The sequence below is a fragment of the Mchenga conophoros genome, linkage group LG7 (genome assembly GCF_057382185.1).
Source record: "Mchenga conophoros isolate Kocher_MC1m ecotype Shallow Benthic linkage group LG7, M_conophoros_male_GT1.1, whole genome shotgun sequence".
NCBI lineage: Eukaryota > Metazoa > Chordata > Actinopteri > Cichliformes > Cichlidae > Mchenga > Mchenga conophoros.
This window is the reverse complement of record NC_140532.1, coordinates 26,663,660-26,691,364: the sequence shown is the minus strand read 5'-3', so window position 1 is coordinate 26,691,364 and position 27,705 is coordinate 26,663,660. Positions and strand designations below refer to the sequence as shown.

Sequence of the window (27,705 nt, the reverse complement as noted above, 5' to 3'; positions counted from 1 at the left end):
AGGCGTTAACGTTTTCAATAAAACATACAAATGAAAACATGCTCATTTAGAACCAAAGAAAAAGTTATGTAACTGAAATGTTTTTAGTCTGTTTAATATTATGGGAAATATTAACTTTTTTTATTTGTGTCTGACACTAAAATAAAGATATGCAAAGCTTTTAGCTTTCCATTTATTACATGAAATGACTTGGATGATTATCCTGAAGATATACACCCACATCTGAGCTGTAACTGTGTCCTGCTTTTTTAAATCTCTCTCCACACACACACACACACACACACACACACACACAGCAGGATCAAAAGGTCCTTTTGCCATTCAGGAAGAAAACAATTAGGACAATTTAGCAGGTAACATTTTTTACAGAAGAAAAAAAAACCCAAAAAAACCCCCAGTGAAAATCTTTCTCTCTCTCTCACACACACACACACACACACACACACCTTCCAAAATTTAGTGTTCTATGGCTAAAATTCTACTCTGTGTGTGTGTTTGTGGGGTGGTGGTGGGTGGGTTAACACTCAGATACACAGAGCTCTTCATCTAAAGATGATCAATCGCACAGGAAGCTATCTTACAATGTTTTAATAGTTTTTTTCAATATACTTGACACAAGAATGTTTGAAAATACATCTCAGAACACTAGAAATAAAACATTTGTTTACAATGTTTCACAATTCCCCAAGCTTGATAAAAAACAATTGCATACATGTGTGTCCTGCAATGGGATTTCATCACTTCACATTCTCTTCATTCTTAAAGTATCTCATTTCTGTCTTATTGCATATCTCTTATAAAAAAAAAATCAAGGCACTTAAAAACTGAGATGCCTTGATTGCAAAAGGAACACCTGTAGATTTCTGTTGTCCTATAGAAGTCAGTGTAGTAAGAACATTAAATACAGTGGTAGCATTGATATATACAGTGATTCCCTGCATGACATCAACTCTATAACAGGATTCCAGTGACAGTGCATTCTGGTGATCTTCTTAAATTGTATAATCAAACCAAAGATCATTATGGATGCTTTGAAGGAAATTCCAAGTTGTTTCATTTTTTTCTCCTTTTTTCCTCCCTTCAGCATTTGTGATGTGCATACGATAACTACAGCTGTAAAACACTCTCTTTTCTGAATCTATAAGTACTAAAATGTGACATCCAGCTCATATTTCATGAAGTAAAATAGACCAAAGTCCCACAGTTTAAATCTTTTTTTTGTTGTTTTAAATCTGTTTGCCCAAATCCCTACCATTTAAATACATTTTTAGTTGGCTTTTCCTCACAACTCATCTCAGATGGGTGACAAATCAAAGGAAAACAATAGTAACATGCATGATCAATACATCTAACTAGAACAGCTTCAATACTCCATCAAATTGATTTGAGCATCTGGATCTCTACATTTTGGTTCAATATCTCTAACAGCCGTTCAGTTGGGTTAAGATCTGGCACTTGTGTCTAATTTTGGAAGGGACCACTCCCATCAGGAGAGAAAAGCTCGCTGAATGCATTGCGATGACTCACAACTTTGGATTAATTTGATTAAATGGACTTAATCCATTAGGTAGTGCATTAGGAACCTAGAAACACATAAGGAAAAAAATATTCTTGTTAAAAACTGCCATCAAGCATCAGTGAGACTAAAACTGCTGAGTTTGATATAACAATGAAAAATCAGACATTGTCATGAAAGTTCACAAAGCAATAAAAGTAAAATACCAGGCCTGCAGACACTATAGCCAAGTTAGTGCCTCACTGAACCACTACAAAAGTCACAGCAGCATTCTGAGGTAAATGCAACTGCTAACAAAAACTTTCACAATTACAAAGTCAACATTTTGATTCTGTATAATGTTAACAGAATTAGTTTAGTTTAACTGTATGCTACACTTTGCTTAATATAGAGTACAGCTGAGGCTGATGGGAATCAAATTTTGCAAAACCAGGTAGACATACTCAAGTATGACCCCATGATGGCAGTAGAGGGACAGTCCTCTTCCTTGCACCATTCTGATCAAAGATAGTCTAATTCAAGACCTTCCATCTGATAGCACAGCTATAACTGCTCATCTGTCAATGTTAATCCAACTGGTCTTTATCACAGTACTAGTGTCATACAGTATGAGATTGGGATATACAGCTGTAGGCCCCAAGTTAAATTCCAGTAATGGTACTTAGCAAATGAGAAAAGGCAGTATAGTGACATTAGCATCAGCAGTGTCACTGTAAAACTATTATAAGAATGCATTAAAGTGAGGAACTGAAGTCACTTGGACACTTTGGCATTTTCAGTCATATGTGTCATCTGTACATTACACAACATGTTTGTTTGGACTCTGTGTCCTGGTACAGTGTCCGAATCATGCTGTATCTAAACAAAGATTATTATTACCTGCATGATCCACAAGTACAAAACACTTTTCCCCCTTGTTGTTTGTTGAAAAACTAATGCGCTTTAAAAATAAAGGTCATTTTTTAAAACTCAATTTTTATATATATATATCTATCTCCATCAGCCAGAATTACAGTGGTCTGCATAATATTGTGTAGCATTTTCTCAAGCTGCCAAAACAGCTCCAACTAATTTAGGTGCGGACAGAGACTCTGTAGGGATCCCATGACACCCTGCAGATCTGATTGCGATCTAGGGGAGTGTACGGATCGGGTTCAAAGGTGGGATCTTTGTTTTCTATTCCTGAGCAGTTGTTTGGGTGGTAGAGCTCAGTTTCTTGCTAAGTCTGCCAATGTTAAGGAATCACTGCTACAAGTTGGTGTATTTGGTTTGCAGTAATGTTTAGGTGAGGCGTGCATGTCAAAAATAAATAGCAGGATCCACACTTTCTACAGGCACAGTGGACGTTTAGATGTCACTTCATTTTTGTAATAGTCTGTTTCTGATTTCACTGCACTAACCGAGATTGCCCCTCTCTACATCAGCCTTATTACGCAATTCTGAGCAGCTTTTTGGTTCAGCTCTGTTGAAAGAGCCAACCAACTAGTTCCCATGACATTAACATTAATAACAAAAAACCCAATAATACTATCACATACTTTGCTTTCTAAAGTGCTGCTCTCATCCAACATGTCCTGAGACACACGAGGGCTCTCAAGCATTAACCTCTAAAAATCTTATTTTAATGCACAGTGATGCGGCATCGCTTACGGTGACAGTAAGCACTCCTTTGCACTCAAAAATAAAAATCTCAAGATATATTCCATAACTGTCTTTGCTAATCAATTAAATGGTCTTTGAAGCATTTCTGTACACCATTTTTCTATCCCTTAATATCCTTACATTCATAATCTTCTAGTCATTTCTGTGATGAAATACAAAAAAAATGCATATTATTAAATTCAAGAATATGTGTATTTTAAGAACAAACCAAAGTTTTTTCCATATTTAAGTTAGTATGCATTTCCACTTCAGTGAAGGAATGTCGACTTCTGCTTTAGTATTTGTATTTGCAAAAAGGTTTGCTCTTGGACTTTGGTGTTTTGGCTCACACGATGAACTCTGCCTCAGAGAAGGCTGATGTCTTTAGTTAATCTACCAACTCCACAGACACACTACTTTTTAAACTGTAGCATGTTCTGTTCATTAACTTTTCATGCGTTACATTCTTTGGTCTTTGTTTTTGGTGAGATTTGATTAGAATGTGTTGCCATGTAGAATACACCATGTAAAAAGTTCAGGTGTAAAGTCATCCTGCACCTCTTCAGTCAGTCTGTGTTGCTTGTGTTTACTTCGTCGACACTGACAGAGCTCAGTTTCAATATCGTGTCATAAAAAGCAGTATCTTCATTTTAGACATGTTAATTCATGCTTTTAGGTGTAAATATACTTTAATAGCTTCACAGTTAGCTAAGAACACTTTGCAAAAAAAAAAAAAAAAAAAAAAAAAAAAAAGCTTCTTACAGCATTTCATCTGTAAAAATGTCAAATTCTGGTAAGCAAATAATGCAACATTAAGGCAGATTTACAAGCAACACCATGATAAAGTGTCTGATGGGCACTGTGTATGTAGTTTTTTTCTTTTAAAGAACATAGGCTAAATGGTAACCATCACTGCAGACGTTCCACAAGCTGTAGTTTGTCTAATCTTCACTTGATGCTTGCTCTAAAGGCGAGGCCACCCATAGATTCCCCTGTTAAAATGTCCCAGTTCAGAGCAGAAATAAACAGGTTTGCAATAACTATAAGTGGGGGAGGGGCTGGTTGTCAGTCACCCTCCATGACATGTTCATTACATTTTGACACTTTGTCTTGGCACAGGGAGTTATACCTAATAGATGTCTGCTTAAGTTCCACGTCCACCACGTAGAGTTACTAAACTGGACCTGCCATATTTGAGCTAATAAAGTATGTGCTACAGACCACTTGAGAAATCTATGTGGCAGTGTTGGTAAATGTAATTTTAGTATGTTCTTATTCTGTTACTTATCACTACTTACCAGACTTGCCTGTGCATTGCAGGTTAGAAATCCAGCTAGCTAAACAAGCTTAGTTGTTAGCTTAGAGTTTAGTAGTATAAAGTTAGCAATTTCCTGCTCCAAAAAGCTAACATGGCAGTGGCAAGAATGCCAAAGTTTACACTTCATAATGTGGCGTCTGACATCACCATGTCCATCATTCATATGCAGTCTATAATGTGGTCCTATTTTTAAAAAAAATCATTTGGACTTGGCTTCAGATCTATTCAGTAGCAAGCAAGTAGAAGTACAGTAAATAGTTACTTTGACAGTGACATGTGGGGAGATAGTCCAAGCAGCCTTTAAGCTAGGCTGGAGACAGCAGCGCCCGTTAAGAAAACACATTTTCATGTAATAGCAGAAGTCTAACTCCCACTGGTATATGACTCTTAGTGTAGTGACTGTAATATCATTGGTAAAAACCCACAGCTTTCTAGAGCATCCAAAGAAATAGTAGTAGCAGTAAGTAAACAGTATAAAGATTTAACATTTTGCGCATTTGTGGACCCAGGAAAATAATTATAAACAAGGTGACTCTGAAAAGCTTTTGACTTATGATGTAGATGAATATTTTACATTATTAAGACGTCTAATGCATTTCTTGTTTGCAGCCAGTGTTGGAGTTTGTCCCTTTGAGTTTTGTTCTGACAGGATATATACTGCATTTAACACATTTTTCTTTATGTTTTTAGCTACAGTCGTAGCTGAAGAGGACAGTATACCCTATATTCCTGTGACACCATGTCAAAGCATTGCAAAAATGACATTATACTCTCCAGTGTTGTCACTGAATTTTTGTTTTCAGCAGCTGTAACCGCCTGTGTGCATGTTGTGTTAAAAAGCTGTGCTGGCCATGCTTCCTGGTGCAAAAAGTCTTGAGATGCTGTCCTGAGACGTCTCCACGTGTCTATGGGCCATCTTCCCTTCCTCACCTGCTCCACAACATGAATGGAAGAGCAAAGAAAATGTAAGAAATAAATTAAAGGAGGAAAAGACTGGATGGATATGTTCATTTTCTCCAAAGACATCTGTACCGGTCAAAGACAAATGGAAGAAAATAAAATATAGATTTCATTATGTCTGCCTTAATTATCAACTTGTAGATGAATGCCACAAATAGATGAATGAACAGATTAAAACAAATGGATCAGAACTCTTACAGTCACGTTACTGTTGCTTGTGCATTATTCTCAACATTTACATCAAGGCATATTAAAAAAGGTTCTCATTTTATAGTGCAGGTCAATATTACTCCCAGTTAAGTGACCATTATGTCAAATACTATTAATACTGAGACAGATAAGTTGGGATCCAATTAGCAATTCTCAAACCTCGACAGTCTGCACAGAAGTGCATCATTACATTTTAGAATATGTCAGAGTAAAATGAACATAATAGAAATGGAGTATAACCAACCATAAAATCCAAACTACAGTCTGAAAAGAGTTAGTCTTGCTGTTCTATTGTAAATAATATGAAGTTTATTATTACCAAGCACTAGCAGTGTTTGTTTGGCAGCATCTCGTACTTCTTCCTTGTCTGCCCGGCAGAGATACACCAACTGATCAATGCTTTCTTTGGCCTGGAATAATAGAATGAATACAGTGACAAATGCATTTTGTATAATACACTCCAAACAGAGTGCATACAGACAGGTGTTTAAATGTCACCTTTATCAAATCAGAACAGCAGCTTTGGATAATAGCATAAACTCTGTGCTTTTTTGTACCTTGAGACAAGCTAAAGCTTTGCATCCACACACTCGATTGTCCACATTCTCATCTTCCAGCAGCTCCAAACAGCTGACCAAAGCCTGAGAAGGACAAGATGCACAAAATGTTTCCAGGCTTTGATACACCAGTTATGGGGTTGTTACTGGCTTCTGCAGCACACACCATGCACAGGTCTATATACAGCAGGATCAAAAGGTCCTTTTGCCATTCAGGAAGAAAACAATTAGGACAATTTAGCAGGTAACATTTTTTACAGAAGAAAAAAAAACCCCAAAAAAAACCCCAGTGAAAATCTTTCTCTCTCTCTCTCTCTCTCACACACACACACACACACCTCACCTGTTTTCTCTGTCTGGGCTGAGCAGCGAGGCTTCTCAGTACAGAGCTGGCAGAGGCAGACACTTTGCCCCGAGGATCTTTTAGTAATTTGGCCACGGCATGAATTCCTTCTCTCCTCAGGCTGCACTCTGCAGGGCGGCGTAGAGCATTGACAATCACATCCTGGTCAGATGACGCCAGGTTCTGTACCAACCATACTGTTGAAGGAAGGTTATTGGAGGTTATTAATAGCACAAGTTTTACTCTTGTTTTTCCTTTTAAGCCATTTTTACACTACAGCCCTGAAACCTCATATACATCACACAGCTGAGCTGTAATGAGAAATATATCCAAAACTTTTGGACCATAACATAGTCTTTCTCCTGCTAACTGCCCTACTACATTGAATTTAACTAATGCGGGAACAAATCAGGCAATTGCCTGGCTGGATTGTTGCTTCCAGCACACTCCATGGGCCTGATCTAATAAACAGAGCTACAGAGCTTCATGCCACAACTGCAGATTATTGCGGAAACGAGTGTAAAATTCTTCAAGATGGATCAAGTAATGTAATGACAAAAATAACATTGCAAATGCAGGTTTTTACACATGTGATCCTCTTTGGAAACAGCATGGGAATTCAGAGAGGTAGCTGATAAAGCATCAACAGGTTTCAAGAGATTATAATCTCTACTGTGGAACACACCAGAACTCAGTTTGTAATAGCTGACCTGCAGGATGTGCAGATGCAAATGTTTAATTGAAAATAAAAATATGAAACCTTTTAGTTATAAAATTGTAGATATTTTTGTTGTCAATTATGAAAATGTTCACTTTAATAAATTTTTATACATACATCTGGAAAGAGCAGGAAATAGTAGGCTACCACACATGCACACACCTGCCATGCTAACAGTATACTCACAGCTTTGGAAGTGAAAATGAGAGCATCTGGTCTCTTTCTTTCACTCTTTCTTTCTCTCACACACACACACACACACACACACACACACACACACACACACACACACACACACACACCCCTACAGTGGGGCAAAAAAGTATTTAGTCAGCCACCGATTGTGCAAGTTCCCCCACCTAAAATGAAGACAGAGGTCAGTAATTTGCACCAGAGGTACACTTCAACTGTGAGACAGAATGTGAAAAAAAAAAATCCATGAATCCACATGGTAGGATTTGTAAAGAATTTATTCGTAAATTAGGGTGGAAAATAAGTATTTGGTCACCTCAAACAAGGAAAATCTCTGGCTCTCACAGACCTGTAACGTCTTCTGTAAGAAGCTTTTCTGTCCCCCACTCGTTACCTGTATGAATGGCACCTGTTTGAACTCATCATCTGTATAAAAGACACCTGTCCACAGCCTCAAACAGTCAGACTCCAAACTCCGCCATGGCCAAGACCAAAGAGCTTTCGAAGGACACCAGGAAAAGTATTGTAGACCTGCACCAGACTGGGAAGAGTGAATCTACAATAGGCAAGCAGCTTGGTGTGAAAAAATCAACTGTGGGAGCAATCATCAGAAAATGGAAGACATACAAGACCACTGATAATCTCCCTCGATCTGGGGCTCCACGCAAGATCTCATGCCGTGGGGTCAAAATGATCATGAGAACGGTGAGCAAAGATCCCAGAACCACACGGGGGGACCTGGTGAATGACCTGCAGAGAGCTGGGACCACAGTAACAAAGGTCACCATCAGTAACACACTACAACGGCAGGGAATCAAATCCCGCAGTGCCAGACGTGTTCCGCTGCTGAAGCCAGTGCATGTCCAGGCCCGTCTGAAGTTTGCCAGAGAGCACATGGATGATACAGCAGAGGATTGGGAGAATGTCATGTGGTCAGATGAAACCAAAGTAGAACTTTTTGGTATAAACTCAACTCGTCGTGTTTGGAGGAAGAAGAATACTGAGTTGCATCCCAAGAACACCATACCTACTGTGAAGCATGGGGGTGGAAACATCATGCTATGGGGCTGTTTTTCTGCCAAGGGGACAGGACGACTGATCCGTGTTAAGGACAGAATGAATGGGGCCATGTATCGTGAGATTTTGAGCCAAAACCTCCTTCCATCAGTGAGAACTTTGAAGATGAAACGAGGCTGGGTCTTCCAACATGACAATGATCCAAAACACACCGCCCGGGCAACAAAGGAGTGGCTCCGTAAGAAGCATTTGAAAGTCCTGGAGTGGCCTAGCCAGTCTCCAGACCTCAACCCCATAGAAAATCTGTGGCGGGAGTTGAAAGTCCGTGTTGCTCGGCGACAGCCCCAAAACATCACTGCTCTCGAGAAGATCTGCATGGAGGAATGGGCCAAAATACCAGCTACTGTGTGTGCAAACCTGGGGCCCGTTCTTCGTACCTCGCTAAGTAAGTTAGCCGGATTTGACTGTTGACGATTTCGCGTGATCCTGGATCGTTCGGTTCTTCGAAGCTCATCCGGGACTTGCTGTCATAGCAACAGAGCCGTAAGCGTAAACCTGCTCGGGAGCAGGTTTACTTTATGTAAACAGGATTAGATCGCGGCCACTCAGGTATTTCCGCTTCATGTATACGAAAGCAACAGCGATATTTTACCACTGTTGTACCATAAATAAATAACATCAATGTAACTAAAGATAATGCAGCACTTGATCCTTTTATTGATGTCACACAGATACATACAGGTCATTTCCTAAAAAAGGGAAATGTACTATTAACATTCTATTACATGTATGTGATTATTACAGATGTAATTCATATTTCAGAGTAGCAATTGCAATTTACTTCGTGTAATCAAGATGGGAGACCACGGCTATAAAAGCGAAGGTGGATTTGGGAAGCCTGTCGCAGCCATGTCCTGTCCGTTTACGCGAGCCACCCATTGCGGAAGGTGCAAGATTGATAAGGAGAGTCCTCAGAATTCAGCGTATATTGCGGGACAGACAGGATCCTTTAGCTCAGCGCGACAGTGTGCTCATAGAGAGATATCGATTTTCCCGTGAGGGTATTATTCACTTAACCAACTTGTTGACGAGGGGGTGCAGGACCACCACCTGTCTTTTTTTGCTCTGCCCTTTTCTTGGTTGCTGTTATAAACAAACAAACAGATTATTTCAGGGTCTCTGTCCAAGAGACGAAAAGCAATATAAGTGATAAATATTACCATTCTGTAGAATATTCTTATATTTCACTTTTACTTGTTCCCATGTTCTAGTGGGTCCTGTTGTGGCTCTAATGTGAAAGGGGATATAATATAACATAATGTAATATAATATAATGTAATATAATATTGGATAATATGGTGTGATATGATAAATCTACCCTACCACCTACTGGTGTTGGCCAGAGGGGCCGATGGCGCAATATGGCAGCCTGGCTTCTGTCAGTCTGTCCCAGGGCAGCTGTGACAGCTACCAGTGTGTGAATGTGAGAGTGACTGAATAGTGGCATTGTAAAACGCTTTGGGTGCCTTGAAGAGCGCTATATAGATCCACTCCATTATTATTGTTATTATTAAATTACTTACGAGTTTAATTTGTCAGCAACTTTCTGCCAGCCCTCTCTCCTTGCTTTTGCAGCCTTTGCAGTGTTCCCTTGCGTTTTAATTAGACTCTGAAACTCCTAAAATCCCTCACTCAAGAGTTCTTGCTCTGCTGCCGAAGAATACCGAGCGCGCTCCTTCGACATTTTCGCCGACCAATCAAAGGGTTGCCGATCAATGTTTCTACTATCGATGCGTAGCCCCTGTTGGGCCACCCAGTGATCTCACATTACTTCATCCAGCTGTACTAATCGTCAACAACAGGTGTGTTCGGGGAACCGGAATAGCGAGCTCAGAGTTAGCGCGATGATTTGATCTTGGATGTGTCATTTGATCTTGGATGTAGTAAGCGACGTACGAAGAACGGGCCCCTGGTAAAGACCTATAGTAAACGTTTGACCTCTGTTATTGCCAACAAAGGTTATGTTACAAAGTATTGAGTTGTATTTTTGTTATTGACCAAATACTTATTTTCCACCCTGATTTACGAATAAATTCTTTACAAATCCTACCATGTGGATTCATGGATTTTTTTTTCACATTCTGTCTCTCACAGTTGAAGTGTACCTCTGGTGCAAATTACTGACCTCTGTCATCATTTTAGGTGGGGGAACTTGCACAATCGGTGGCTGACTAAATACTTTTTTGCCCCACTGTACCTGATACTGTGGCACAGTATCAAATGTGTAAATGCTTATTAAAATGAAAAGAAGGTTTTGAACTGGCACTGACAATTAGTAAATCTGGTCTTAAACATTTAACGAGTATGTATCTGACCTATCGCGTGTGTGTGTGTGTGTGTACACACCCACCCTCTTTTGCCAGTTCAATGATGTGTGTGTCCATATCACTGACAGCATTCGAGTCCAAGTAGCTCCACAGCTGGAACAACGTCACCATCATGTTGTCCCTGCTGCTTCCTCGTCGTGGTAACCTCTGATCCAGTACACGCTCAACCAGGCACAAGAACACTGCATACACACAAACACAGATGTTAATATGCTCCACATACAGTACCAGCGTGTGCAGTATACCCACTAATGATGATTTACCTGCTTCGGCCCTTTCAGGCAGTAAACCAGCGTAGATTGTCGACAGTGTATTCAGGAACCTTTCAGCAGAGATGCTGTACATGCTACCCTGTCCCACACATTCTTGCCATAGCGACACAGCACCCAGACACAGACCTAGCGCCGGGATAACTGACAAACAGAAAACAGGAGACCGTTATAAGCAAGGTAGGAAAGCAAGATACTGGGGGTTAGTGCCATACATAACACAGGAAATTTATTAATAGTATAAGGTTGCAGCTTGCTTTGAATCAGTGCCTTGTAAAGTCTGTTTTACCTTCTTGACAGGCTGCATGACAAAATCCATAATTACTTATTATTTAGTGGAATCTCTACTTCCATATACCCATGAAATGTTTCTGATGACACTAGTTGTCATCCAAGCCAAAAGCAGACATTTTCACCCTTATGCTCCAGAAGGAATGCTCCCACTAATGAAAATTCCTCTTCAACTTCTTTTTCTTGTCTATACAGTTATTCTGAATAAATGCATTTATGGATGTTTAAACAAATGCACATGAAATGAACATAAACGACACAAATCACCTTCAGTAGCTGGTCTGATTTTCTGTGGGTTTTCTTTGGTGACGCGTCGGATGATTTCGAGGACACGAGCCTCTCTCAGCAGTCTGTCCAAGGCATACATCTCTCCACATCTCAGAGGACCAAACTTGCCCAGACACTTAAAAACAAACAAAACACTTGTAAAAGAAGTGACCAATATTACAATTAGCAATACAACAGCCCTCACAGCTGCTACTGCTTTAACTCATCAGTGAGTGAATAATACTTTTCAATGGCATCCTGAAACTATGATTACATAACTATCAAACACTATGCCAATTGAATGGATTTTTAAAAAAAGAAAATAATGGTATTGACTGTATGTAAACAAACTTGACTGGGTTTTCATCAGAGTTCCCCTGGTCAGACATGCCCAAAACATCTTTCTGAGGAGATGTTCAGCAACCATCCTAGTCAGATGCCTGAATCAACTCAACTGACTCCTTATGATGCAGACTGTGTTCCTCAGCCCATCTCTAAGGCTGAGCATAGACACCTTTCAAAGGAAGCCAATTCCCATGACTTGCATCGGTGAAAATTTTAATTATTCACTACCCACAGCCGTAGATGAGAGCAGAGTGAACTTAAGGTATCGATGTGCCATGAGAATGTGAGGTAGCTACATATGAGTTTGGCTAATAACTAGAGATGGACCGATCCGATATTACGTATCGGTATCGGTCCGATACTGACCTAAATTACTGGATCGGATATCGGAGAAAAATAAAAAATGTAATCCGATCCATTAAATATCACGAAAGCACCTCACAAAACTTGCAACGCGCCTTAACTCGCCTCAGAACGTTAGCACGTCGGAGCAGTATGCATCACGTGATAGAGCGGCTGTGGCATGCGGGACCTGTCGGTGGTCTGGATAGCATGTGGAGCTTCGCTAGCAACCCGGCATTTCATCTCCGACAAAGTTATCCCCGAGAGAAGTAAAGCAAGTGTGTAAGTCCATCTCTGAATGTTTGTAAAGCATTCCTGCGTTAAGCTTAACAAGCGATATATGGAGCGACTGCCTCCTCTTGCTGCTACTTCAATCATGAAACTGCTTAACGATCAGCTGATCGGCTTTTCTGTCGCGAGTCCGTCTCTCTAGTTTGCTTTTGGCCCACTTTGCACCAGAAAGAGGAAACCAGTGGATAAACAACAGCAGCACGTTTAAGCTTGATAAGCTGTTGTTAGAATTTATTTAATATTACTTTCTACACCAGGATCTTTTTCTACGCAGCTGACGGCTGTAACTGTGCAGGGGCGGATCTAGCAAAGTTTAGCCAGGGGGGACGATAGGGCATGAACAGGGAAAAGGGGCACAAAGACACACTTTTCTTTATTCTCATTTAAAATGTCTAGCTTTTAATAAATAATTATCCGAATCTTACACCCAAAGTTTTAATTTGATGTAAAAGGAATAGAAGTCCATTACTGTATATAGTAACTGTTGAGTCTACGGTAATAAATATACCCTAGTAAGCTATAGTACTTTTTCCTTTGGGAAGGTACCATCTGTGCAGTCTGCAATTTTGTTGAAGAAAGATGTTGAATCTATTTAATATTTCTTGAAAAATAATTGATTTCTGTGCATTTTTTTTCACACTGCATCAAATTAAGGTTGATTACGTCGATTAAGCATCATGAGGTGGAGCGTGAGGGGTGGTTCCCTATTTTTTATTTATTTATTTTTGTTGTTGCTGGGAGTTGGAACCCTATTAGTTAGGTTGCTTAATATTTACGCTAAGTACTCTTTAAAATACCAGAATAGGGAGGATGGTGTAGGTTTAAGTTTATTAGATTGATCAGTATTGCTGAACTATGAAACATTTTTTTTTGCATACAGGTATAACAGAATAGCTTTAGTGTAGTTGTTGTTTTAAACTTGAGTATGAACTTATACAAAATTCAGCAAGATATTTAAAAAAAACAGTTTTGTTGATTAAAAAACACTATATCGGATTCATATCGGTATCGGCAGATATCCAAATTTATGATATCGGTATCGGTATCGGACATAAAAAAGTGGTATCGTGCCATCTCTACTAATAACATGAGGATAGTGTTGCAGATCTCTTACCAACAACTGTGCATTGCAGTTCCTCAAATGGACCACCAGGCAGCAGTCTAGAGTGGTGCAGCCTGTGGTTAGCGGTACGTTGGAGGAGGAAGGGCTGTCCCAGCCTCTGTCCAGCAGAGACCTACACACACACACACACACACACACACACAAACAAAACATCCAGTGTTACATAACATTTCCATTAACGCTGTTTTATCCATATAAAGTTCAATACGGTTTAAATGTAATTTAAATGTACTGTCCATGGAAAAAAAGGCTCTCAACATTAAAACCCAGAGAAGTTGATAATTTCCCAAGAAGAAGAATACTTTTTGATGAGTTTCAGTTCAGTAAGTGGTAAATGAATCTGACTGGCTGACAGTCAGAGCTATTCAGTACTGTTCCAGCCTCGTCTCTTGGGTACAGAAATTGCTCTTTTCTTAACCATTAAGATTCCATTCCATATTTTGTACAATACATCATGAACTCCACAAATAAAAAAATAAAAAACCCCCCAAAAAAAAACCCCAGTTTATATTGTTGTTTTAAACTCATTTTTGCCAGTGATTAATCCAACTGGTTGTGAGAAGTTCCACCAAGTTTGCTTTTTATTTTAGGATTGCAGATTAGCTTTATATTAAGCTCAGTTATATACAGGCACAACTGTGGGATAAGGCCATTCAGCTAATGACCTTTGGCAAAAATAATAAAATATGATTTTTAAGCATTATTTCAGTCAGGTTATGTGTTAGTTTGACCCTGCTTACAGCTGTACTACAGTGATCATACAGGGAGTGCAGAATTATTAGGCAAATGAGTATTTTGTCCACATCATCCTCTTCATGCATGTTGTCTTACTCCAAGCTGTATAGGCTCGAAAGCCTACTACCAATTAAGCATATTAGCTGATGTGCATCTCTGTAATGAGAAGGGGTGTGGTCTAATGACATCAACACCCTATATCAGGTGTGCATAATTATTAGGCAACGTCCTTTCCTTTGGCAAAATGGGTCAAAAGGAGGACTTGACAGGCTCAGAAAAGTCAAAAATAGTGAGATATCTTGCAGAGGGATGCAGCAGTCTCAAAATTGCAAAGCTTCTGAAGCGTGATCATCGAACAATCAAGCGTTTCATTCAAAATAGTCAACAGGGTCGCAAGAAGCGTGTGGAAAAACCAAGGCGCAAAATAACTGCCCATGAACTGAGAAAAGTCAAGCGTGCAGCTGCTAAGATGCCACTTGCCACCAGTTTGGCCATATTTCAGAGCTGCAACATCACTGGAGTGCCCAAAAGCACAAGGTGTGCAATACTCAGAGACATGGCCAAGGTAAGAAAGGCTGAAAGACGACCACCACTGAACAAGACACACAAGCTGAAACGTCAAGACTGGGCCAAGAAATATCTCAAGACTGATTTTTCTAAGGTTTTATGGACTGATGAAATGAGAGTGAGTCTTGATGGGCCAGATGGATGGGCCCGTGGCTGGATTGGTAAAGGGCAGAGAGCCCCAGTCCGACTCAGACCCCAGCAAGGTGGAGGTGGAGTACTGGTTTGGGCTGGTATCATCAAAGATGAGCTTGTGGGGCCTTTTCGGGTTGAGGATGGAGTCAAGCTCAACTCCCAGTCCTACTGCCAGTTTCTGGAAGACACCTTCTTCAAGCAGTGGTACAGGAAGAAGTCTGCATCCTTCAAGAAAAACATGATTTTCATGCAGGACAATGCTCCATCACACGCGTCCAAGTACTCCACAGCGTGGCTGGCAAGAAAGGGTATAAAAGAAGAAAAACTAATGACATGGCCTCCTTGTTCACCTGATCTGAACCCCATTGAGAACCTGTGGTCCATCATCAAATGTGAGATTTACAAGGAGGGAAAACAGTACACCTCTCTGAACAGTGTCTGGGAGGCTGTGGTTGCTGCTGCACGCAATGTTGATGGTGAACAGATCAAAACACTGACAGAATCCATGGATGGCAGGCTTTTGAGTGTCCTTGCAAAGAAAGGTGGCTATATTGGTCGCTGATTTGTTTTTGTTTTTGAATGTCAGAAATTTATATTTGTGAATGTGGAGATGTTATATTGGTGTCACTGGTAAAAATAAGGCAAGGCAAGTTTATTTGTATAGCACAATTCAACAACAAGGTGATTCAAAGTGCTTTACAGAGACATTAGAAACAAAAACAAATAAAAAGCATGATTTAAAATTGATTAAAACAAGCAAACAAACTCACAAACAAAACACTATATAAAATCAAAACAGATAAAATCAGAACAATAGATAAAATTAGTAGTTAAATGTAAGTTTTGAAATTTAAGCTTAAAAGTGTGGATTTGGTGTTTTATTCAAATGCAGCTGAGAACAGGTGAGTCTTCAACCTGGATTTAAATAAACCGAGTGTTTCAGCTGATCTGAGGCTTTCTGGGAGTTTGTTCCAGATATAAGGAGCATAAAAGCTGAATGCAGCTTCTCCGTGTCTGGTTCTGACTCTGGGAACTAATAAAAGACCAGATCCAGATGACCTGAGGGATCTGGAAGGTTCATACTGGGTCAGGGGGTCACTGATATATTTTGGTCCTAAACCATTCAGAGCTTTATAGACCAGCATCAGAACTTTAAAGTCTATCCTCTGACGGACAGGCAGCCAGTGTAAAGACCTCAGAGCTGGACTGATGTGGTCCACTTTTTTGGTCTTAGTGAGGACTCGAGCAGCAGAGTTCTGAATGAGCTGTAGTTGTCTGACTGATTTTTTAGGTAGACCTGTAAAGATGCTGTTACAGTAATCAAGCCTACTAAAAATGAATGGACTAGTTTTTCCAGGTCCTGTTGAGACATCAGATCTTTTATCCTTGAAATATTCTTGAGGTGATTGTTAGGTCTGGCTGTGTGCAGACAGGAATAGGACCCAAGGTGCAGACTCCGGAGACAGATGTGAACTCAAAACAACTTTAATGTTAAACTCAAATATAACATAACTGGAAAAATCAAAATAAACTTACACCGGAGGAATGACAGAACACACAGCTAAGAAAACGGTAGATCGCGACACAGACACTAAGAAACACAGGGCTTAAATACACAGAGGGAGCAATCAGGAAATGAGTAACAGGAGGGAAACACAGCTGGGGCAAATCAGAACTGACGAGACCAAAGAAGCGTAAACTGAACACACTGAGAAAAGACGGAGACCTTCAAAGTAAAACAGGAAACACATAACACAGACTGAACAAAGACACAGACTCACATGCAGGCACTACAAAGGGAACAGAGACGTGGGAACAGGGCAGACACAAACTGACTGAACACGGGGATATAGGAACTTAAGATACACATAGACGTGAACTAGACAAGGGGATGCAGGTGATAGGGGAGACAGAGCAACTAAAGAAGACAGAGACCTAAGCCATAAGACAGAACTCAAAGAAACCAAAAACTAGACAGTATAAATAATATCATAAACTCAAAAACCCTGGGTCAACGACCCAGGCATCCTAACAGTGATAGAAAGCTGATTTTCTTATTGTCTTAATGTGTTTTTCTAAGTTTAGGTCTGCATCCATCACTACACCCAAATTTCTCGCCTGGTTTGTGGTTTTTAGATGTATAGATTGAAGTTCTCTGGTGACCTGTAATCGTTTTTCTTTGGCGCCAAAGACTATTACCTCAGTTTTGTTTTTGTTTAGCTGGAGAAAATTGTGGCACAGCCCATCATTAATTTCCTCAATGCATTTACCAAGAGCCTGTACAGGGCCTTGGTCTCCTGGTGACATTGTGATATATATTTGTGTGTCATCTGCATAGCTGTGATAGTTTATTTTGTTGTTGTTTATAATCTGTGCCAGTGGGAGCATGTAAATGTTAAACAGAAGGGGTCCCAAGATGGAACCTTGGGGAACTCCACATGTGATACTGTCTGCTCAGATGTGAAGTTACCTATTGATAGAAAACAGGAAATATTTTGTAAGTATGTTTTGAACCAGTTTAGTACAGTTCCCGAAAGACCTGCCCAGTTCTCCAGTCGTTTAAGTAATATGTTGTGGTCAACTGTATCAAATGCTGCACTGAGATCCAGTAAAACTAGGACTGACATTTTTCCACTGTCTGTATTCAGACATATGTCATTAAACACTTTTGTCAGAGCGGTTTCAGTGCTGTGGTTCTGTCTAAAACCTGACTGGAAGGCATCATAGCAGTTATTCTGTGTTAAGAAGTAATTGAGCTGTTAAGAAACTGCTTTTTCAATGATCTTACTTAAAAATGGGAGATTTGAGATCGGCCTGTAGTTGTTCATTTGTGTCTTGTCAAGATTGTCCTTTTTCAGTATAAGTTTTATTACAGCAGTTTTTAGTGGTTCTGGAAACACACCTGATATTAAAGAAAAGTTGACGATAATTGATAATTAAATAATTGAAATGGGTATATATTTGTTTTTTGTTAAGTTGCCTAATAATTATGCACAGTAATAGTCACCTGCACACACAGATATCCCCCTAAAATAGCTAAAACTAAAAACAAACTAAAAACTACTTCCAAAAACATTCAGCTTTGATATTAATGAGTTTTTTGGGTTCATTGAGAACATGGTTGTTGTTCAATAATAAAATTATTCCTCAAAAATACAACTTGCCTAATAATTCTGCACTCCCTGTACAATGGCCCAGAGGACACCAACACACTGGAGTTTGTAGATGTTAAATGAAGTAGGCATATTTACAGTGTCTGGTATTACTGTGATTCAGGTTTAATGACCTTCAGATCATACTTTCTTTGCTTACTGATTAAGACTGTATGTCTCACTGTGTCATTACACTGAAGTGTGCAAAGGCTTGGATGGTTGGTTTTCAGTTCATTTGTCAGCACTGACCTGCCATGTCTACTCCTCTTATCACCATCCTCTTCTTCCTCCTCCCAGTCTGATCCATTCAGGAAGTCAAAGCTGCCAAGAGCTGTTTCCACTGTGAGGCTGACTACACTGGGTGACCGGCTGTGCCTCCCACCCTGCACTCACAAACAAAGCCATAGTCAGGCTGTACGCAGTCACTTCAGTTTTTTGTTTTTTCAGGAGTTCTTTGAATCATAGTCACATAATGTTGGAACAGCATGCAATCATTCAGCTCAAATGTATGCTGTCTGTAAAGACAAGGGAGGCATACCAGATACTGTAACCACTGAAACTTATATAGTAATTGCACAACTAATATTTGCAGTAATAATATTTCGATATTAATGGCACGGGAAAGCTGTGCTAACATTTATAAATACATACAATCATTGCCACTTAATGTTCAAAAAGGGAAAATTAAACTTGGGGATTTGTAAAAAGTACTTTTAGCTTAAGGCAGTTTTTTGTACTTTACTAACCTGTTTTCTTGTTTCTCACTATGCTTTACTCTCACCTTCAGTGTAACCTGCAGCAGTTTCAGCTCTTGTTCCAGTAGTTGTAGCTCAGAAAACGGTCCTCTATAATCATCTATAGAGGAAAGTACAGCTACCAAGGCATCCTCTAGTCCACTGTCCACTGGACCATCGCCCTTAGCAGACAGGCAGTTGGAACTTGAAGCTGGGATATCCTCCTCCACTGGCACCCGCAGAGCTAGATATGTCATATCCCCACTTTCTACAACATTGGAGTCTGCTCCTGCTCTCAGAGGGACCGATGTATCCACAGAGGTGGATGTATTGTGTTGCTTCCTGACTGGGTGGGGATCAGTGACATCAACAGCTGTGTCAGTGTCAGCAGAAGTGGGTGACTCAGGAGTTCTGCTGGCCACCTCCATTTCAATGTCATTGATTGAGATTCCAGAGACCAGAGACATCACGTCCCCCGATTCACTGACAGGCACCACAACCCCATCAGCACTGTTTTCACTAATGTGACTCAGAGAGCGTAAGTACAATGTAGAGTTACTGCTGGTAATTATCGGCACATCCACTGGTGCCATAGAGGAGTGTTTCCCCGCAGCTTCTTCCTCACCGTCAGGCTTTGTTATCACAGTGACTGTCCCCTTTTCCTCATGCCTGCAAAATAGTTCATATATCAGATGTTGATAGAGCTCACCACAGAATAAGAATGTTATTTCATCTTTGTTCTCATGTGCAAACAAAACATTAACATTTTTTTTAATCTACCTGTTGCTCTCCGCTGGTTGTTTTGGTAGGATGATACCTTCCTTTTGAGCTGAGGAAGGCCAGTTTCCGGAGCAAGAAGAAACATCAGGCTGAAGGAGGGAACTCCTTTGTCCAACTGGCTGGATGTCTGGTGTCACCACTACTGCCTGGAAAGAGAGACACGCTGAGTCACAGAGTTAAAGTAGTAAACACAGTAAAGTAAGCAAACCAGACCAGGATAAAGAGTAGACCGAGTGAGGACTGAGGCTCGTTAAAGAAACCAATTGTGCATGGTACCGGCGGCTCCTCAAGCTACTGAATCATGCAATGTACTTAGTTTTTACAAGACTGTACACATGCACATGATCTGCTGTACATACTATAAACATAATACATATCAAAGTTTATCTTGTATTCATAATACTTTTGTTACTGTGTAATGTTCAAACAGCTGTAGCCCCTCTGAATCTGAGGAAGAGAGATACAGATTGAATCTTTAATATTATCATGTCATAGATGAGAGCTCCATATCTTTTGTGTGTTACCTTTGGATGTGCAGGCAGCTGTGGGCTGGTTGAATCATCAGAAGATTCTGAAGAATTAGACCATGCTGGTCCATTCTCCAACTCTCCCTGTAGGCGGATCATGTTCTAAAAGAGATCAGCACATTTTAAAAGGCTTGACTGCAAAAAGAGGGGGGGAAATGGAGACCTTTTACAACAAGCTGGCAGGAAACTGAGCAGTCACTGCACCTGGTTGTACATTATTTGAGCAAAAGCGACACACTTCCTTTACTCACATATTTAAAGTGAAAAGTAAGGTGAAGGCAAGACATGAGTCAGCATGTTATCCCTTTAACCAAAGGTTCAGAGGTGACTGTATGGGAACTTTTTTCTATTTGCTTGCCATTTTTAATATCAGTATAGTACAACATCCTTAGCCTAGCTCTGTAACACTGTAGCATTTATTTATAAAGAGAATAACTTTGAGTTACGCAACTATCGTGTAATATTCAAGAAAATACTGGCCAGTGCTACCCCTCAGCCTCCTCGTAGATCCACCCTTCGTTTCAATTTCAAAATCCTATGTCACCTTGTCGTCTAACTTCTGACCTTGAGGTCAAGGACAATGAGATTCAAACTCATCTGAGATGAGTCTGCTTTTAGTAGATATATCTATGGTATCGATTTGAAAATATAAGGAGACTTCATTCTCGAGTTATTGCAAGATTTTCAGAAAAGATGACCTCTGATCTTTACCTGGCAGGGTGACAAATATACTGATGAGGTAAAAAGCTAAAGGCTTCAGTGCTTGTGTGAAATGGCTAGAAGGAGTTATAAGTCTAAAAGTCATCATCATAAACTGGCACTGATGATGGCTAACAGTAGTCAGCTCTGTTGGAGGGTGGGGGGTCTAAATATTATAATTAGAGAGCCATGGAGATGCATGAGGAAACCTTGCACACATCTGTCATGGCTCCATGAAGCCATAAGCACACAAATGGAGACTATGATTCTAGTGCTTACTCTACACCAAAGTATCAATATACCAGAAGGTCCTGTGTTTCTACTCCACGAGGTCTACTTCATCACGACTTACTGCAGTGGACTGCCTTGTTGGTGAGTTGTCACTACAGGAGCAGCTCTGGCTAAGAGTGCCTCTGAAGATGTCCAGCAGTGGCCAGTGCTGCCGCCGTGTCAGATTCCGAGGCAGAGACTGGACATCAAAGTGGCAGCAGGTGGAACAAAGGGCATTGGAGCAGTTAGATACTGAGGGCTGCTGGCTAAACTCTAATGTCCTTTAAAACTCTCAATGTTCTCATTTACAGATTCCTAATTTTAGTTGGTGGATTAAATCTATAGAATAGATTTAATCGGTTATTTATTTATTTTTTTTTAAAAAAACATTGTGCTTTGTTTTTTTTTTTTTTAAAAGCTGTGTTTGACTCCTCTCTCTCCTCCCCCTCTGGAAAAGGCTGTTTTTATCTGATTGGTGGAGGTGGAGAATCTCAGGAATTTAAAACCTAGTGGGTGTTTAATCACGTGCATCATCACATGAGCCAAGGTGTGGGGGGGAAATAAAAAAAGAAAAGAAAAAAGGCGTGGATCATGACCACCAGAGGTTTTGGGTGAAACCACTGTGAGACCTTGTCCCATGCTATCATGTGACCTATTAAGGTCATCAGACGTAAGACACGAGTGGGGTTTGAAGGACTGGGAAGGGATCTCAAAACTATGTTGTAGGTGACTGACAGTTGGTGTTGGACGCCAGCCCCTCATGGTTGTTCATAGTGGACACTGATAAAGATGCACACCTGAGTCTTATTGAGGTGGCTCTTCTATGCTGTGCCATGCTTCGAAAGGAGTGGCAATTTGGTTTCCTCAATGTAGAGGCCTGAGCACACCGATAAGTGTTCTTGCTTAGCATGTGTCTGGGAGTTTTTTCCTTATTCCTAAAGGTATTATCCTTTAGAATTTAGATGTTATGTTTATAGTTTTTGTCATTTTCCATTTCATCAATCCGTCTTTCTCCTGTTAGTGCTGCTTCCACATTTAGTTCTCTTTTCCTCCATTTTTCTGTCAGTGTTGTGTTCACATAGCTCATCACACACACATCTGTGTTTACAGACTGAATATTTCCCATTTTTCCCTGTGAGTTTGTTTTTTCAAACAAAGTGTCAAGTCTTCATTTACTTCCTGTTTAAAAATAATTTTCCTATTGGCTCTTCTTTGTTGGTTTTCTCTGAATGAATTTCTGCCTTGTTTGACTTCCTGTGTTTTGTTTTCTAGCACTTTACAGAGAGTAAAGCTTCCCTTTCAACTATTTTCTGTTGTGAGTGGGCCTATTCCTCCTGCTAAAACCAACAGTCTTTGTTAGTTTTCCAACTATCTGTATATGAATGCCAAGATAATACACATTAATATATGGGTAGTAAGTACGAGCAATCAGCAACTTTACACAAATTGTTCTAGGGTTAGACTGAAGCCTTTCAAAGAACTAATAGTCTAAAGCGAATGCTAAACTCACACGTAAAGGTGGTGTGTCAGGTGGAGTCTGGTCAAAAATGGCTGAGATTCGCTTATTGATGCTTGGTGGTTTGTTGACAGTGCTTGCAACCGATCCCTGGTCATCTTTATCAAACGGACTGAGAGAGGTGAAAAGGAATAAAGGATGGGAAAGAGAGAAAAGATAAATTCAATAAACATCAAATAATATTTACATTATGCTCTGTTAATGATACCTTTAAATGAACAAACACTACAGCACTCATGAAGCTCAGTATGATTTCGTACACTCACAAGATGACTGACAAAACTTACTTCCAGGTCACCTCAAGGCTTAGCTTAATAGTCCCAAGGTCATTAATATCCACAGCAACCATCTGGGGCAGCGCAGCAAACAGATCCTTTGTTTCACAGGAAACACTTCCCACCACCACGTGATTGGCTAAGCTCTTTAGCTCTGTCACCTAGGAAACCAGAGAAATGTCTGATCATTATACCATCTTTTTTTTTTGCCTTCAACAAGTCAGTTTCAATCATCCAGGCTGAAAATAGTACACTCAAGTTTGTCAAGGTGCTGATGTCATTGGGAAAAGATATTATTATTAATAACACAATAGGATCACACAGTGTCTTTTATGGCTGAGGGGTAAAAAACTCACACATTCACCAATAATAATGGACAATATGAAGTTCCAGAGGATATTAAAGTATTATTCTTTGATAACTGAATTCAAAAAGGTAAACTTTCATACATTGTATATTGAAATATTTCAAGCTTTTTGTGTTTACATTTTGATAACTATGACTTAAAGCTCATGAAAATTAAAGATCCAGTTTCTGAAATTAGTACATTTCATTTTGAAATGATCAAATGATGATAAAATAAAAAGACTTTCTGTTGGTTAAAAAGGCCGCTGCAACGATGTATATTAATGGATGATGTATATTAATTAATGACTAGAAGGAAAAGGATGGTTTTGAAAAGGTGTAAAAGAAAGAGTATTGTCAAGGAAAATTGAAACATTTGGGACAGCTTTATAAAGAGTCAACTGAGGCTGGTGTCAGAGCATCAAGAGCCTCCACTCAATGTCTCTGGGAAAGTCAACTGCCCCCATGCCACAGAGCACAGATGCAGTAATGCTGACCCAATGAAGTATTGATTGTATGAATTAACATCTTTTCAGTACTTTCTGATTGGTCTTAGGAAATAATCTAAAATTTTTAGATGTTGCATTTTTGATATTCATTAACTACACTATGATTGGTCAAAATGTAAACAAAAAAAGCCAAAAATATTTTGCTTTACATGTAACAAATACAAGAAAGTAAACTTTATGTAATAAGTGATTTTTTCAGTTTTGAAGAAAATGTTACACACACACACACACACACACACACACACACACACACACACACAGCAGATTTTTTTTTTAGCATTATTTTTATGACTTTTTACATAAGATGAAGCAGTCAATGACCCAAACCAGAACTGAGTATCAATAAAATAACAAATTTAAAAAACACACTGAGTGACAGACCTTCACAGACAGGAACTCGTTGATGAGTGGCTGAAATACAATCTCTTCACTGTCCCACACTTGTTTAGCATTTATCTCTATTCGCCCCCGGAGCTTCCACCGCTGCCGACCATACTTCATAAAGATCTGAAACATACACATATGCAAAAACAAACAAACACAAACGCAGGGTTATACAAGTAGATGAATAATAAATTAATTTTAAAATCTGGAAAATCCGGTTGACTACTTCAAAATTATTGATAGTTTGAGCAGTTCATATAATCATGTGATGATTTTCATAAAGCTCAGATTAATCTGACAGGGTTGAAAAGAATTGACAACTCACATCTTAACTACATAGCTATAAATGTCAATGGCTAGAGCATGAATGTGCAAGTGATGAGGCCACTTTTATAAAAACAAAACAAAAAAAACCAAAAAAAAAAAAACAAACAAAACCCACGACACAGTTAAAGAAATTTAATGTTAACAAAATACGATGAACACTAAAGTTAGAATTGTCACGTCACAACTGTATGCCTTCACCAACCAGACAACTTGCAGTGTATTTGGACTCTTAACCTTTTGAACGTAAAATTTTATTTTTCATCATTTGTACAAATTTTGACATTAAGTGCAACGAATTGTGGACAAGGAAAAAAAAATATCCTCATTTTTAAGGTCACTGTAAGGCTTCACTAAAATATTCTAATCACTTGATTCGAACTAAATTTGAATAAATTCCCTCAGTGTGTTCCTCGGATATCATGATTACGAGAATGGGACAGACAGACTTGTGGGCAGTACAGAAAACAAAATGCCTTCAAACATTCACCACTGGTGAGAATTTTTCTCACTAGGTTAAGTTACTAAGTAAGTATCCCTCTAATTTCATAACTGATCATACACACAATCACACAGGACCTGCTGCCGTGTACACTTAGAGATAACTCCACAGGGAACAGCTGAAGCAGTGTTTTCACACAGGCACTGGACAAACCCTTCTCAAAACCGCGATAAATCTAAATGGTTTACTATTTATATAGCAATTTGCTGTATAAATACTAATATTGCTTAGTGAATACTTAACACACCTTTACAATACAAGGCACAATGACTCATTCATACAGCAGTTTTCATTCTGTCATTTGTGCACTCTATGCAGTCTATCATGCTGATGCACCAGAGGACATCGCCTGCCCAGCAGGGTGGCAACAATAAGTAGCGATTTTATTTTAAAAAGGACTAAAAAGCTTAGTAACGAGAAAAAAATGACTACATAGAACATGTGCTACAGACAAGTGTTAGTAACTGGCAATGAGTCTTTCGCATCACCATGGAGGAACTTTGACCCACTCTTCTTTGCAGAACAGTCTTGACTCAGCCACATTGGAGGGCTTCTGAGCATGAATGACCTGTTTAAGGGTCATGTCAAAGCATCTCAATCGGTCCAGACTTTAAGGCCATTTGGTTCAGCGCATGAACTGATAAGCCAGACATTCTCCTTCAGGATTTGTTATTAGAGAGCAGAATTTATAGTTCATCAATTACAGCAAGTAATTCAGGTCCTGAAGCAGCAAAGCAGCCCCAGACCCACCAGCATGTTTAACTGTTGGTATGGTGTTATTTTCATGAAAAGATGTGTTAGTTTTATGTCAAATGTAACAGAGTCAAACCATTTTGTCTCATCAGTCCACAGAATATTTTCCCACAAGTCAATCATTAAGTTGTGTTTTGGCAAATGAGCAAAGGAGCCTTTGTGTTCTTTTTGGTTAGCAGTAGTTTTCTCCTTGATTTCTCCCATTTTCTCCCAGTTTCTTTCTTACTGTTGAATCATGAACTCTGACCTTAACAGAGACAAGTGAGACCTGCAGTTTTTCAGATGTTTCCCTTGGTTCTTTTGTGACCTCCCGGATGAGTCATTAATGTGGTCTCGGATGCTCCTGGAACGGTTCACTAGTGTTCCAAGTTTTCCATGTGTGGTTAATTGGTCTCACTATGGTTACTAAAGCCTTTGGAAATGGCTTTGCAACCATTTCCAGACTTATAGATGTCAGTGATTTTGTTTCTCTGGTGTTTCTTTAGAATATGGCATGAGTTGTTGCTTTTTGAGATCTTCAGACCTGCTTCACTTTGTCAAACAGGTTATATTTAAGGGATTTCTTGATTTATCGGGTCTGGCAGCAGTAAGGCCTGGGTGTGGGGCTAGTGAAATTGAACTCCGCTTCGCAAATAATGTGGTTAATCACAGTTAATTCATGATTTAATGAGGGGGCTTTAACTTTTTCACACAGGGCAGGTAGACTTTGATTATTTCCTTTATTAAATGAAATGAACATTTAAAAACTCCATTTTGTATTATTTCAGATTACCTTTGTCTAACATTACATTTTATTTTTCAATTGTGTTTCTATGGATGGATGTGAATGGATAAATGAGGCATGTTGTATGGAAAGCTCTGAGAGCTCAGAAAAGTGCTTTGGAAGAACCTTTCCATTTATAATTTGAAACAATTAGTGTGAAGAGTCACAAATATGAGAGAAAAAAAAAAAGGGGGGGGGGCAAATACTTTTTCAAAGCACTGTATGCTGGTTGGGCTCTAATCATTACATCATGATGAAGGAGAAGGACGGCACAAGCAGAAGAAAAACCACAGGTGGAAGATAGCGACTAGTGTAGCTGCTACAACAGCATTGCCCCTTGATAGGAAAGTTGATACTCTGAGGTGGATGACCAGTTGTCCATTTTCTTCTGCTTATCCGGGGCCTGTCAGGGGGCAGCAGCCTAAGCAGAGAAACCACGGCCACCTCCTTCAGCTGAAAGAAATCTCTCCAGGGTCACCTGGGTCTTCCCCGGGGCCTCTTCCCAGTGGGACATGCCTGGAACACCTCACCCAGGAGGCCTCCTTGTCAGATGGCCGAACCACCTTAACTGGCTCCTTTTGATGTGGAGGAGTAGCAGCTCTACTCTGAGCCCCTCCTGGATGGCCGAACTCCCATCTCTAAAGCAGAGGCCAGCCACCCTTCAGAGAAAGCCAATTTCTGCCGCCTGAAGAAGCCGATCCTGTTCTTTCAGTCGCTGCCCAAAGTTCGTCACGATGGATGAGGAGGGTAAAAACGTAGATCGACCGGTGAGGGCATCACTTTTGCACTCAGCTCTCTCTTCACCACAACAGACTGGTACAGCGATCGCATGACTGCATCCACAGAACCAATCCGCCTGTTGATCTCAACCCTGCCCTCACTCTGAACAAAACCCGAGATACTTCCCTAAGTGAAGCAGTAACTCGTCCCTGACCAGGAGTGGGCACTTCA

At 39.8% G+C, this 27,705-nt stretch overlaps 1 protein-coding gene across 3 annotated transcripts in view; it reads right to left on the bottom strand.

The window, feature by feature from the left end:
• Window positions 1–572: 572 nt before the first annotated feature.
• Window positions 573–27,705, bottom strand: part of ripor1 (RHO family interacting cell polarization regulator 1) — a 53,843-nt gene continuing 26,710 nt past the window's right edge. For 2 of the 3 annotated variants that reach the window (XM_085283157.1, XM_085283156.1), the window contains exons 10-25: window positions 24,410–24,535; window positions 23,187–23,335; window positions 22,894–23,011; window positions 21,466–21,582; window positions 20,412–20,516; window positions 19,888–20,033; window positions 19,155–19,776; window positions 18,623–18,756; window positions 13,779–13,899; window positions 11,687–11,822; window positions 11,123–11,272; window positions 10,883–11,041; window positions 6,546–6,742; window positions 6,203–6,286; window positions 5,965–6,055; window positions 573–5,405 (exon numbers count right to left, since the gene is read on the bottom strand). In XM_085283157.1, coding sequence (XP_085139283.1) covers window positions 5,308–5,405; window positions 5,965–6,055; window positions 6,203–6,286; window positions 6,546–6,742; window positions 10,883–11,041; window positions 11,123–11,272; window positions 11,687–11,822; window positions 13,779–13,899; window positions 18,623–18,756; window positions 19,155–19,776; window positions 19,888–20,033; window positions 20,412–20,516; window positions 21,466–21,582; window positions 22,894–23,011; window positions 23,187–23,335; window positions 24,410–24,535 — 2,553 coding nt within the window. In that variant the 3' untranslated portion in view covers window positions 573–5,307. The remainder of the gene's footprint in view (window positions 5,406–5,964; window positions 6,056–6,202; window positions 6,287–6,545; window positions 6,743–10,882; window positions 11,042–11,122; window positions 11,273–11,686; window positions 11,823–13,778; window positions 13,900–18,622; window positions 18,757–19,154; window positions 19,777–19,887; window positions 20,034–20,411; window positions 20,517–21,465; window positions 21,583–22,893; window positions 23,012–23,186; window positions 23,336–24,409; window positions 24,536–27,705) is intronic. The other variant, XM_085283158.1, reaches the window with a different exon arrangement.